The sequence below is a fragment of the Heteronotia binoei genome, chromosome 4, assembly GCF_032191835.1.
Source record: "Heteronotia binoei isolate CCM8104 ecotype False Entrance Well chromosome 4, APGP_CSIRO_Hbin_v1, whole genome shotgun sequence".
NCBI classification, from domain to species: Eukaryota; Metazoa; Chordata; class Lepidosauria; order Squamata; family Gekkonidae; genus Heteronotia; species Heteronotia binoei.
Genome location: NC_083226.1, coordinates 138,841,996 through 138,856,910, shown reverse-complemented (window position 1 = coordinate 138,856,910; position 14,915 = coordinate 138,841,996). Strand labels below are relative to the sequence as shown.

Here is a 14,915-nt window from a genome sequence, read left to right as displayed (position 1 = left end):
ATTCTCAAGTTTACTTTCTGAAAAGGATAGCATTTTGCACTATATAAGGCAACAAGCTTCAAAAGCAGACCCACCAAGTACAGAATGGCAGGTGTTCCATTAAAACATTTGATATTATGATCTTTACTGATCAAGGTGGTCACTACCGAAAATCCCAACATTTCCAAGAGCTGAGATGCACTGAATTACACAACATATTGTCAATGGTTACGGCTCCCCAACTATTTTTAAAAAGAAAAAGGGCAAGATATTTAACCTCTTTGTATACAAGTAAGAGGAATTATTATATGCATTCTTTCTAATACACAAACTCATGGAATCTGCTTGTAACAGGACAGTGAATGAGTATAGCGAATCACGTTTTTCTAAGATAAGGGATCATAGTTTTTTAAGCTCAGTAAACATCAAACTGTTTTAAATAAAAAGCTGGGTAAGCTCAAGATTCTCCTACAGTGGAGATTCCCATCCAACACAGAATTTTAAAATGGTCAAGATTAACCCTGGTGCAGAAATACTGCTCAGTATAAAACTAGCTGCCTGCAGCTATGAGTCATGCTGTTTGGGATTAGGTTGCTTTAGATATTCACTGTACTGGAAGCTGTGCCTCAATTACACCATTATACAATCAGGGTTAAAAGAAAAAGTATTTTCAAATAAGCAGACTGTTATATAATTCAGATCTGTCCAACAATTAAAAGGGAACAACAAAACTGAAAAAAAATTACAAATCTCACAAAAGTAAAATCTTATTTCAGTTTTGCATTCTCTTTAAATAAAGGTTTCTTAGATTAATCAAAGACAGGCAAACTAAGACAAAAATAATTATAATAATTGTCATTACAAAATATTGCTTCTATAAATAAAATTTTATGTAACTTTATTATAACTCAGCCCTGAAGTTAAAACATTGTTATTCATAAGAGCAAAGGGGGAAAAAATCTAATTTAAAAATATATGATGTATACAGTATACATGTCTTTCTAAAGGGTTCTTATATATACCATTTTAAATGTATTAGGCTGTAAACAAATACATTCTTAAATACATGCCTTCCACACCATGATACTTTCCATTACTCTGCATAGCCACCTCCTCTCATTTTCAAACTATCTTGCACTTTCTTTCTCTTTTTTTGGAGTAATTAACAAATGCATAATATCTCTGAAATCCACCTCCTCCATGAAAAATACAGTGATAAACTTTACGTAATTGTGCTGTTGTGTAAGAAGCTGACATGAATGTAGTAATTTGTTTCTTAAAGTCTTCAGTGAACTGGTTTTCATACCTGTCCTGGTTAAACTTAGGAAGAAACTTTGTTGCAATAGCTGCTACTTAGACTGTATGTCACACAAATGTAAAAAGTGAGTGAAGAACTAGAAAATATCTTGAAGGGATCACTCTCCTCAGTGTTACACAAAATGCACATCTAAAGAAGGTAGTGTTTGGTCCAACCACAATCTTCTACGATGAATTTAAAAAAATGTATTGAGACTCATATACATATCAAATTGTTTGTCAGAGTAAGCCTTTCCCAGACTGAAGTTGCTGATTCTGAATGGTCAGAAGTGAAAGGAAAACTGTGTCTTGTGGAATCCTTAGCACCTGTTTAAACAAAAACAAAACAGCTTAAGGACAAATGACATAAATTATATTTTATTCAAATTCCACTTAAAAATTCAGTATCTTTTCATGCAAATTCTTTTTATGCAAATCTATGGCTTCAAAACTACTGTCCTGTAAGCTATTTTCCCCTCATATTCTGATCCATCACCTTTTCTCAGTCTCTCATGACCCATTTATTTCTTTGATGTCAGAGAACAAGACTAGATCGGCATATGACTAGGAATCAAGGGAAGGAAGGACACAGAATTTGAGAGCTGTTACCAGTTTATCTCTTGCTTTTTTCCTACTACTCATGCAGAATATGTCTGTAAAGACTGTTCTGCCAGCTTACAGCACAAGGAGATAGACAGATAATGAAGTGATACCATCCTTTTGATCTTTCCTATGTCTACTGTAGCAGAGTAAAAGGTTCTGATCCCTTCAAAGGTCTTTTGTGCAATGGGTGTAAAATGTGATTGCCCATGTTACATCCAAGACTGGAACTTCTTCTCAATATCATTCTTAGGTGAGAAAGAAAATTGGCAGGTTAACACCATACTGTACATGAAAAGGCTAAACAACTTCAAGATTAAAAGGACAGATCTAGTGAAAGATAACTTTGGTCTTGGTAGAAGATCATAAAAAGTGGGTCATATGCAAGGGTGACTAGGTTCCAGGATGTCAACTATATTTAGACTAAACCTTTTCTACAAATGGTAGGTCTTCAATTCTTGCCTTAGCCTTTTCAAGCCACAGCAGTGCAGCTGACAGGTCCAGATCTATTTGTTTGCTGTAAATCTAATGTATTTGGGGAAAGTATGTAAAGATCTTTAACCCTGAAGGAAATGGTACAATAGAACATTCCGCACAAGGAACATTGATCACAGAGTAGTTGGCAGTCTTGAGAGAGACCGCTGCTGAAAAGAAGACTTTCTATTCTATGCTATCAAACTAGCTGCAATTCTTGTTTGTTTCAAAAAAGTATATTTTTAATTTCCCTTTTTTCCTGTGAAGGCTCAAATATGCTGGGAATTGAGGGCAGGGTGAGGAAAGAGGAAACAGTAGTCCCATTGCTGTACTTTATATTTGTATTCTAAACTTCTAAAAGTGGGTTTCTTGGAAGAATAAGACCCTCTGCTTAGTTTTCAAGACTGGATGTGAAGAAGATACAGAGGGTGAAATGGTGATGAAAGGGTCTGAGCCAAATCAGTCCAAGATGATGACAGAGCTGTCAGAAAGACAATGCATAATCCCAAAGACATGACTAGTAGAAAGACAGGAAGTTGTGGAGACTGCAGTTCCACCACTGGGTACTGAACTTTCTCTCTCTTCATTTCTAAAAAGGTATGCTAGTGGTACTTGGACTTAAGATTTTATGCCCCTGAATAGGTTGCAAAGGAATCACTGCTGAAAGGCTTTAATGTAAGTGGAGACAATGGAAGCATCAAGACCAAGCAGGTGGACCATCAAATCCAATGCCAGCAAAGCATGCTCCCTCAAGGCAATTCTGGAATGGAGTGATTGTAGCAAACTTGTTCAGTGAAGTGCTGGCACTATGTGCAGGACTCTGTGTCCCTTGTCCAGGAAAAGAAAACATTGATCATAGCTGTCCAGGATGGCAACTTGCCTCAGACACTTTTTAAGTACAGACCACTGCACCACAAGTTTCCAAGGCAAGGACTCGTAGAAAGAATAACAAAGCCAGAAAATGGCCTCTTCAGACAAGGAAGGAGGTACAGTGGGCAGAGCTACATATAGCTGGTGGGCAGTGGTTTAGAATACGAAGTGGTACAAAGTTAAAATCCAGTGGCAATCCTGGTCTGAAGAAGTATGCATGCATGTGAAAGCTTACATTCTGAATAAATCTTTGTTGGTCTTAAAGGTGCTAGTGGACTTCTACTTTGTTTTATTGCTTCAGACCAACATGGCTGCCCACCTGGATCTATCACCATAACACAGTTCACTGTGACTGATTTCGCACTAGAAGTTGTTCCGAGTGGAGAGCCCTTTTGATCCTGGCGCTTCTCTCCATTTTTGCACAAGTTGCCCCAGAGCTGTGAGTTGGCGTGCTGTTTTCCCGCAGCAAGCAGAAACCGCTTGGAAGAGGATCCTGCTTGCTGCAGAAGAGCACTGCACTAACTCGCAGCTCTGGGGCAACTTGTGTGAAAATGGAGAGAAGCCCCGGGAGCAAAAGGGCTTTCCACCTGGAACAAGCCTTGTGCAAAAAAGGTGTTTGTTTCCCTATTGAACTGTGAAGTTTTCTCATATAGGATACTAACTTTTATATTATCATTCTCCTGAGATCAAATGGGTAGTGAGTCAAAGTTGCTGACTTTCAAGCCTTCATGGTTTATTTCTTGAGTGTACAAGCAAATCAGAGGCTGTTAACTTTGGATAAATGGTACTGAAAGATTCATAGAATTTTCTAACTTGCTCGCTGTCCTTGATGAAAAATCAAATTTGAATCAGATTTTGGAGTTTTCAGTGCACACTTAGCTGGGGTTTACAATTGTTGGAACATGGTAATCTAGAAAGCTGTTCTGCTGTGGGTGCTTTGCATGTTTTGTGAAGATACTCATTCAAATTTTGCATTCCTGTAAACTCACAAGACGGTGTTAAAGAGGTCACTATCTCTTATCTGCAATAAAATAATACAGACTGACTTTATATCCCAGGCCATTGCATGTTTATATGTACACACACACACACACATACACATAAAATCCCCAGGAACTAAATGGGGAGAGATTGCTTTTGCTTGGCGAGATGAAATATCTTGAAATGGCTGTCTGGCAGGTGTGCATAAGAGCCTACAGTTGGAGACAATGTGGAAGTTTTAATTTTTAACTGTTTTCCCCTGCAGTTGTATTTGGCTCTACCACTTTTCCCAAGTAAATTAATAATTTCATACTTTATATGGGCTACAGTACTAAATTAATTTCCCCTTACTGGAACACTTGCCTTGCCGATATTGGATGTGACCTTCATTTTGATTAAATTTTCTTGCAATTAGTTACTGGCATGCTAATTCATATATTAATTAAGTGGGGTCATCTCTGTCAAATTGATAACAACTATGATAAGAATAAATCTTATGTCTGATTAAAACAACATATGTTTCAACCTGCAACTCTGAAATCAGATTAACATTGTTACACAATTTTTACTAAGGTTTTACCAAGCCACAGTTATTATCTTTCCCAAAGTCTATTCCTCATCATAGATAGTCAAGATTTGCTTATTATGATCCCCTTCCACAAAAACTTCGAGTACAATGAAAATGCATCCTCTACCAGGACAAACGTCTTAAAGAAGAAGCAAATAATTTTTGAACCTGTAAGAAGAATACTTTCATTTGTTCCCCATAAGAGCTAGATAAGGACGACACAATTCTGCACTTGCAGTAGATTTTTAGAAATAAAAAAATCCTAGTTTCTACTTAAAGAAGTACTAATATATATTCCCAAATTCCTTATAACCTAATTTCAGTTCAAACATTTTGTATCAATTATGCAATAATCAACTGCATCCTCATATCTTCTCTAATTAGAAAATTGGAATAATGGTGTAGTCCATTTATACCCTTGTAAGTAGAAGGCAGTGGGCTTAGAAAGGTGTAACTCTGTTTAGGATTGCATTTTAAAGTGCCCCACATCCAGCAAGCTCCCTGCTGGAAAAAGTACATTTTTATGTCAATCTATGATTTTTACTCCTCAAACCAAATGGGGAGCCTGTACACACAAAAGATCAGTACACACTGATTTCCAGATCAGAACAAATAAGATCCCCATTCATCCCTGCCACATTTTTATGACCCTCAGGAAGGAAGCAACTGAGGCATTCCCACAGTCAGGGTGTGCCTGAATCTTTCAGGAGCAAGACATGATGTAGGCATAACTTACAACAAAGTTAGCTCTACATTATACCATACAAGTCTTTCCAGATATGCATTTCAGTGATGCATTTTTTTTTTTCAGTCTTGGTGGCTGGAAGGTTTCTGTATTATGCTGGAGTGTTCTACTGACATATAACATGTTGCTTGAGCTTGAAAATAATAAGCCCCTTTAATTTCTAACAGTTATTTTGAGTAAAGTCATTCTGTATTTCAGTCTAATGCTATTTACTCTAAACATCCCAGATAAAATGTTCCTTTTATTTTGAGCTACATGCATACATTTTGCAATGTGGGTCTTAGGCCACAGGTGTTCTTCTCTCACAGAATATAAATAGGACAGCTCATGCCTATTCCTACCAAGGCTGCTACTAGCTTGGAGAAACCAAATCTGTATTAAAAGTAGGAACATTACACCTTAATTTTCCCAGTCCGTACAAGGAAGATTCTCCTCCTCGTCTTCAGACTCTGGTGATGCCTCCTTAATTCGCCGTAGTGCTTCATGGATGCTGCGTGTCAAAGGATCATCATCAGGCAAAATTGTGAATGACTCTCGCATCAAGTCCTTTTGCACCTTCTTCAGTTTCACTCCTTTTCTTATCTGTGCTAGGATGTTATTGCTGTCATCTTCATCTGGGAAAGGAGGAAGGTTTCTCTGCTCAACCTTCCTCAGATGGAAGCTTCCACGCTTCAAAGAAGCCAACACCTCATCCATCGGTGAACTCACTGCAGTAAATCATAGGATCTGTTTAGGGTATTTTGGCACATTGTAGCTTCAATTTTTTTATGTTTTATGTTACAGAAATTATTTATTAAACATGCATTAGAAAACGCATCATTTTACAAAAACTGCAAAGAGTTTTTTATTTTAAGCATTGGAGGGGATATCCTTGAGTTTTCCAACATAATCTATTGTAACTTGCAAGTTTTAGCTTTTAAATTATTTCTCTAAATTTATATTTCCATTTCTGACTAAATATATCAGCTATACAATGTACACTCTCTTATTTGTTGCTCACCAAAAATCAAGCACTACTATCAGTAGGTAGACTTTGTCAGGGAACATTTCCAATTTCCCAGGCACAAATAAAAGTTGTCAAGTATTATAGAGCTTCATTGGTATATCTCTACAATTCTAGCAGTGAAATTGCAACTTGATTAATGGATCACAGCCACCCAGAAGGAAGATGAAAAACAAGAGGATGGAATTCGGGAGGAGGCTGTTTTCATCTGACAATCTCCCAGACAGGGCTTTTTTTTGTAGCAGGGACTCCTTTGCATATTTAACCACACACCCCTAATATAGCCAATCCTCCAAGAGCTTACAGGGCCTACTGTAAGCTCTTAGAAGACTGGCTACATCAGAGGTGTGTGGCCTAATATGCAAAGGAGTTCCTGCATATTACTGCTGCAGCTAGGCTCAAAGGTGCAGCTGGGCTCAAAGGTGAGTCGTGAGGCCTGGAGCCACATCGGCTCAACAACAGGAATGAGGAAATAGGATCCCCCCCCACAAGTCTTGTGGCCCCACACTTGCTGTTGTTAAGATGATATAAGAGCTACCTAAATTAACAAAATATTAAAATAACCATAGTACAAATTCAAAGAATGTAGATGATTCCACCGGCCAACATCCGAAGAACTATTTTATGTGCTGCCAAGCTTTGTTTTGCTTTGTGTTTTAAACAGAAGTCCTCCATGTCATACTATAGAATGCTGTGGAAATGCTGTTCAAGACATACAAGTCCTTAGCTTTCCTTAGTGTGCATAACTACTTGTTTTAGTATCTTAGCTCCTGGCCGTTATTTTTAGTTATTATTCAAAACGAACATCAACACAGGAGCAAACTGATCACTACTTTTTATTTCCAGATAATCATATACAATAGAACTGCAGTCAACAAACAAATAAAAATGAAGAGCTACCTCTTCTCCTCTGCAGTCCTTCTAAATCACCAGTCTTCTTTAGCTTCTTCTTGGCACTGACTAACTGACTGCTATCAAAGAAATGAGCTGATGGTGCAATGGTGCTCAGTAGGGTTGGCTTCTCCATGCTGTCCTGTTTAACAGGGCTACTGGTTTTTTCAGAACACTGAGTAGATTGTTCCTTGGTGGGCAAAGGTGGTGGCGGTGGTGGGAGCGGAGGAGGAAGTGGTGCCTCACCAATTACGTCTGGTTTCAGTTCAGCCGGAAGAGACGTAGTTTGAGAAAATTCAGAGGTAACGTCATAGGGAGGTAAAAAAGTCTTTTCATATTCTACTAAATTCTTAGGCTCATGGATTTGTAAGGGTTGGGTGACTTTTTCTGGCCCCACTTCTTGGGGTCTCTCATCAGTCTGTGTGGTTATTGGTAAAGACAGGGGATGATCAGCAGAAGATACCGAACTGGCTATACTTTTTCTTCTTGAGTGGGCCAGTCGGAGTCTGGTTGATTTGAGTATTACCTGACCAGGATAACGCTTAGGAAAAAGACACAAATTTAAAATTAGGCAATTATACAATGTACATATAGAACTACATGCTTCATTCTAATGTTTTGTTCCACAGTTTCAATAGGAAAGCAATTCAATATTATACCACATCTAAAAACACCAGAAGGACTATCTGAGAGAACTACAGACACAGGCATACAGAGATTAACATTAGATCTGTTTATCCTCAAACTGGTAACCTTCAAATAATGAATCTCTCTTGGAGGAAGAAGCAAAGTAAGTATACCTCAGTTCAAAGGGAGAATCATGAAAGTTTAAAATACACTTTGTATTTCTGCAGAAGCAACATAAGATGCATGGTAAAGAGACTTATTCACACTCTCTCCAAAAGCTCATAATCATAATTCACCCCAGCAAAATTTTCAGATAAACTGGAAACAGATATGTAATGTGAGAACCTGAGTCTTAGTAGTGCCCTTAACGTTTCTAAGATTATCTGAAGAAACCACAAGGGCTAGAATTAAAAAATCTGAGATTTTTTTAATGCTTTTAGGAAAGCAAAAGAGGCAACATTGCCTCAGGGGCTACATGCAGGATAAACTTGTATAACTAAAAAATGAAACATCCTTTACAATTCCATAACTAAAGATACTCTTATTAATAAGTGATAATGAATGCTAATGAATGATTATTGTACATTTATTGATGCATAAGCATAAAAGAATGTCCACCTTCATCTAGTTACCTGCTTAAATGTTCGAAGTCTATCCAGTGTTTTCTGCCGCTCTTGACTAACCCATGAGCTTTTTGTTTCTTCCTCATCTTGCAAATGCTCTCTCTTTTAAGTATAAAAAACAAAAATGTAAACAGGAGAGAAGAACATAGCAGTATACTGAAATGTAGATGACATTTTCCCACAGCACTGCATCATGTTCTGTTCATCAATACTTGTGAGAGCTCATCAATTGAATTTGTAAAACTGATTCTCTTGATGCACAATCTTTCAATTATTAGTTTAAGAATTTTCTATACATTAATTATAAACCAATATCCTCTTACATTTCATAAGACTGCATTCAGTGGTTTTATTGGTTTATATTTCATTGTTTTGCAGTTATTTCTGTTTTCTCCATTTAACACAGTGTATCTCACTTTTGCTGAGTTAGTATATTGTGATGGACTATGAAGGGTTATTGTTCTAACTTAGAACCTTTGAGTGACAGGCTGTTCAAAAGGAATTCTGTGGAGAATGTCAGTTAGGAAATGACAGGTGCGATCTTACAGTTGAAGAAGAGAAAATTAGGTGCTGATGGTGGACTGGGAAAGAGGCAAAAGGAGTAAGAATCAGAGACAATCCCCATTCAAGCTGAAAAGGGAAATTGTTTCTAGTTAAGAGAGGAGTGATCCCTAGTCTTATAAAGAAGGATTTTGGGAACTGGGTTGAATGTTCCTGCCTTCTAAACCTGAAGTGTTAGCGAAATTCAGAAACCTATGCTTGCATGTTAAAGCAAAAACTAAAAAGAAACCCTCTCTCCTCAAAGTTTTAAAAGACCTCACTGAATGGCAGAAACACTTATTTGTTGGCAGCAAATTATCTGGAATTAGTGTGTAATAGTTTTTATCATCTGTTCTCACACATCCTAACCCTGATTCTTCCTGATCTTTCCACCTTTAAGTTAAAACAAAACATTTTATTTTAAACTTTCAAAAGCCTCTGGTATGCCATTTCAGAAGCAGAAAATAAGAAGGTGATTTTGTCTCTTCCCTCAAATCCCTTGGCTGGGCCAGCATCAAAATAATAATATAATAATCACCATATAAGTTTGTTTAATTTTACAATTCTAGTTAGAATTTTCAGATTTTCAAAACAACATCAAAAGCATGCTCTTCCACATCAATCCACAACCTTTTTGTTCCGTTCTTATTGATCAATTTGCTTTCCATTTCACGTTTAGATAATCAGCAGTAATCAATGTCTAAAACTTACTAGCTTGAAAAAACAGCATATTTATGTGTTAACAATACTTGCTTTATCTGATAGAAGGCTTTGTAAAGACAGACAATAAGGTTTTTTTTAAAAAAAAAATCAAGAGAAAAAACAGACCACTGAAGACTGATTTACCAAAATGGTAACTATATTCACTGCATCAGATTACTATGCAGCCTCTTCAACACAGTATACTAGATGTCTCTCCTTCACAAGTACAGGGCCATTTCTGCTCACACAGTTTTCAGTGATTCATTTTTCCCACTGCAAAACATCCACCTTTCATCCCACACTGGCCGTGTGTGCATGGAAAGTGCAGAGTATTCTTGCACTCCTTTCCATTACAACTCTTTGAACACAGAGAATGATCATTCCTGGGGTCACAGGATCTACAGAGGGAAATATCTGTGCAGGCTGGGGCACTGTGGTGAGGAATGAAAAGGGGATGAAGTTGCCCCATCCTTTTACTTCCATCAGAAGAGCTGTACTTGCAGAAGACACAAAATGGAAGATTTCATCCTTTCTCACTCCTCCCAAATAGATATTTCCCTGCACAGGTCTACCAGCCTCAGGAATGATCTTTCTGGGGATCAAAAGGGACTGCAAAATCATCAACTTTCTGTCCACATATGGTTGCATACAGGCAAGCTTCTGTGGGTCCCTATATAGGGATGTGCCCAAAAAAAAAAAGGTAAAATTTGGGTTCAAAGTTATTCAGGGTCAAAATATTTGGAGGGCTGAATATCTCTGAATATCAGATTCAACAGCAGAATCTGATTCGGAAGGTATTTGGCTATTCCTGAATATACGGATCCATTATACCCTATGGGCCATTGAAGTCAATGGCAAAATAGGGTATAATGAATGGTGACTGTGGGGGAGAGGTTTGAGGGAGAGACATCAAATTTGCAGGGCATCTGCAGGGGCCTCTCCCCCACAGAAACCCCAAGTTTCAAAAAGATTGGACCAAGGGGTCCAAATCTAGGGGCACTCAAAGAGGGTGCCCCCATCCCACCATTGTTTCCTATGCTGGCAAAAACTTGCAAACACAAACAGTAATCAGATTCTCCTAGACTACAGAATCTCTGCAGTGGAAAGCCAACTGTGCCCACCTAATAGTGACCAGCCTAGTGCAGGGGTTCCATTGCCCTGAGTTTTGCAATGAGTGTAAAGATTGTAATTAAGCAACCTCCTGAAATGACATCACAGTTAAACAGAATGCTCAGTTTTGTGAATCTTAATTTCAGATTTGTGTCTATTCATCTTTTGTTATGCCCAGGCCACAAGGGCACTGGTTCAGCTGTTGGGCAGTAGTTGGCAGGATTATGCCACTGGGCTGGTCACTATTAAGTTGCCACTGGGCTCTGCTGCTTAGCACCAGTGCATTCAATGCACTGTTTCTGTGCTGCAGTCCATGCAGAAAGCACTCCTCTAGGTTTGTAATTCAGAGAGATTCTCAGATTTGAGCTAAGATCCTCTGTGTGTGGCACTACACTGCCACAGTGGCACTCTGAGCTGAACACAGCTGAATCAGCTGTTATTTGGGGTTGTATTCAATTTGGCTGAACCAAAAACACACCCCTATTCGCAAGCCATAAAAGCTGCTTTTCAAACAATGCAGGGGATTGCATTGGAGAGGAAAAGGCAGGGAAGATCAGTTCTGCAAGCAGAGCTCTACTTGCAGTCCTTTGAATCTAACCCATTTAAGTTTAAACTGCTATGCAAAACAATTAACATTAAAATTTGTTTGAAAATATCAAACACTGCTCTAATTTCCATCAACTAAATGATGGTTGCAAACTAAGCAACCAGCTGGGTGCCAAAGTCTAGGCACATGATTAGGGTTTGTAGAATCTTTCGGGCTCAAGTGCCGTGTTCTACTGGAGAAAGTTTTCCTTCCAGACGTTTCGTTCTCAGCTGCGGAGAACATCCTCAGTGGTGTTGCAGCCGGAGCAGGCGCTCTGACCTTCTTGGCTGCTGTGCGTTGAGTTAGGCACATGCTCTGCTGTGTCAATGCCTTGAAGAAAGAGAAGCTGCCTACATTTTCAAATGTATCCACTTTTTCAATGCATATTTACAGGGAAAATGGGAATTTGAATCTAGGTAGTGATTGTGCTCAGAAATCTGGATTTAGCATTTAGTCTAGATTTCTGAGGAGCAAAAGAGAATGAGAATTACTGAAATTAAAACTGAAAGGAAGAAAGCAGTATCTCAGTCAACTGTTGATCATTTAACTGCTATTGCTGTGCTGCTCAGCACATGACACAACACAATTGGGGGGGGGGCGGTATTTTAATTCCCTAGCTCGGCAGGATAGCTCAGACCAGCCCTGGAAGAGGGACAGACATAATTAACTGAAGGCTCCTTTTAATTTTAACCAAACCAAACTCACAAACTTCCCCGTATGATGTGCATTTGACTGCCCTTCACTTTGAAGGTGCTGCAGGAATTTTTCGTTATGTTTTGCAATGCAGATCTCCTGTAAGGGCACAAGATTATAAAATATAAAGTCAAGATTTGGAAAAGGATTTAATAGCCCTAGAGATCAAAAAAGGCAGAAATTAATAAATTAAACAAATGAATTTATATAGAGACACTAACAAAAACTTTGTTAAATATTTTAATGCTTTATTAGCATTATTTATTTATTTTTCATTTATTACAAAGCTCATCAATACAGCATAACTCTAGTGAGGAGAGCTGTAGAATATTCTAAGAACACAGATGAACGACTCTTTCCTTTTGCAAAATAAACCGTGTGTCCATTAAAAACACACATGTAAACTAATATTGCTTTGTAAACATAAAAGGTTAAATTATACACATAAGTAATTACTGAAGTGCAGAGAAATTTGAACATTTGTTTATACAGCTCAATATATTCTATTCATGCTACCATTTTGCAAAGGCATTCATGCATATTTGCAACAAATGACTAATTTCAGATACATTTTTGCAACTTAGACTGGTACTGTTGGGTCTAACCTATAATAATCTTAGTGCTTTTTCATCAGATGTAAAATCCTGATTCTGTTGTATTAAATGGAATGGAATGAGAAAATATAGACATATAGGTGCATTTGCTTATTTGTTTTTATTTCAGTACTGCCCATTAATAGTCCCATCCAAAGCACTGGCTTGAAAGGGCACAGGATAACTAAGCCCTAAACTGGCATACCTCCAAGTTACATCAGTGGCAAGTTGGATAAGTCCTATGCCAGTGCAGACCGGGGCAGTGTGGAGGTTGTGCCATGAGCAGAGAGAGGACTTAGTTGGCTTTTTGAATCCCACCAGCCTCAGATATATCCCTGAGGTAGCCCACAGAGGACTACAAAAACAGAACTACAAAGTGAGCAAAGGGGCCAGCCTGATGTCCCTTCTCCATCTTCTGGTATTCCACACTTGTGTGGTGGCTGCGTAACATCAGGGAACCTTGACTACATCAGTGGAAGGCAGTTGGTCGCATCAGTGTGTTGGCAGCATGCTGCTCCATGACTGCTGGATATTGTTGAGGTTGCTATGCACATTGGTGTGATCATGATGTGTTTAAGCCATGATGAGGGGTCATTGTGTCACTTAATGCCCCCCTGCAGTACAGCCATAGGATACTAGCTGGCAATGCCAGTGCCATGTTGACATCAGCATACTGCTGGCTTTTTAAGATGGGAATGTAAGTCTGCAGCCTAAATTAGATAATCTTCAAACTCAATTTGACATGAATGCTTCAGAATTTACAGAAATGTCAGTTTGCATCACAGTTTTAAAAAATGTTCTAGTTCCATTATGTTTCTAATTCCACTTAAGGATATTTTAATATTTATTTCAAAACAATAAATTTAATCTGAGCCAATAAGATATTTTCCCATTTTTTGGTGGGGGAAAATATTAGAAAGTTGTCAAATCTTAGAGTTCAGCAAATTTCTCACAGGGGGTTTGAAGAATGAAGCCCAGAAGCAAGTATGGGTTTTTTGTTTTTGTTTTGTTTTTTTTGGGGGGGGGGGTGAGGGTTAGAAATAGGACAGTAAAATTTACAGCAGGGGTGTCGAACTCATTTGTTATGAGGGCCGGATTTGACATAAATGAGATCCTGTCTTTACAATATCACCTTCCATAATACCATAGTTGCTTGGTCTACTCACACTAATAGCACTGCTGTATAGCAAGTAGGTGGTAGTACTGGGATAATTGCTAACAATATTTACATTCTGAACCAGCACAGTATCAAACTGCTACATGGCAACAAAGATCTTGTCAGGAAGGCAATGTGACCTGTTATTAGCTATTAGACCAATACTTGACAAAAGAATTAAAACATATAAATAATAAAAAGTAATACAATACAATAAACATATAACTAACAAAGCAGACAGCATTTACAGTTCTAAGATGCCATATTATGGATGTGATAAGGCACCCAATGAAGCTGATTGGTGATAGGTTCTTAAGAACATAAGAGAAGTCGTGTTGGATCAGGCCAATGGCCCATCCAGTCCAACTCTCTGTGTCACACAGCAGCCAAAAAACCTAGGAAGTCCATCAGTGGGGCCAGGACACTAGAAGTCCTCACACTGTTGCCTCTCCCAAGCACCAAGAATACAGAGCATCACTTGTCCCAGACAGAGAGTTCCAAAAATACACTGTGGCTAATAGCCACTGATGGACCTCTGCTCCATATGTTTATCCAATCCCCTCTTGAAGCTGGCTATGCCTGTAGCCGCTGCCACCTCCTGTGGCAGTGAATTCCACATGTTAATCACTTTTGGGGTGAAGAAGTACTTCTTTTTATCCATTGAGCACCTACAAGTTCTTGTATTGTGAGAAAGGGAAAAAAGAAGGTCTTTCTCTACTTTCTCTCTATCCCATGCAACATCTTCTAAACCTCTATCATGTCACCCCTCAGTCGACATTTCTCCAAGCTAAAGAACCCCAAGCGTTTTAACCTTTCTTCATAGGGAAAGTGTTCTAACCCTTTAATCATTCTAGTTGCCCATTTCTGCACTTTTTGCA

The 14,915-nt window shown here is 38.4% G+C and overlaps 1 protein-coding gene across 1 annotated transcript in view; it reads right to left on the bottom strand.

Moving 5' to 3' along the window:
• Positions 1-237: 237 nt before the first annotated feature.
• JMY (junction mediating and regulatory protein, p53 cofactor) overlaps positions 238-14,915 on the bottom strand; it is a 76,435-nt gene continuing 61,757 nt past the window's right edge. Inside the window, exons 7-11 of the mRNA XM_060235857.1 lie at positions 12,292-12,387; positions 8,667-8,753; positions 7,417-7,948; positions 5,912-6,220; positions 238-1,602 (exon numbers count right to left, since the gene is read on the bottom strand). Of these exons, the coding sequence (XP_060091840.1) occupies positions 5,913-6,220; positions 7,417-7,948; positions 8,667-8,753; positions 12,292-12,387 (1,023 nt within the window). The 3' untranslated portion in view covers positions 238-1,602; position 5,912. The remainder of the gene's footprint in view (positions 1,603-5,911; positions 6,221-7,416; positions 7,949-8,666; positions 8,754-12,291; positions 12,388-14,915) is intronic.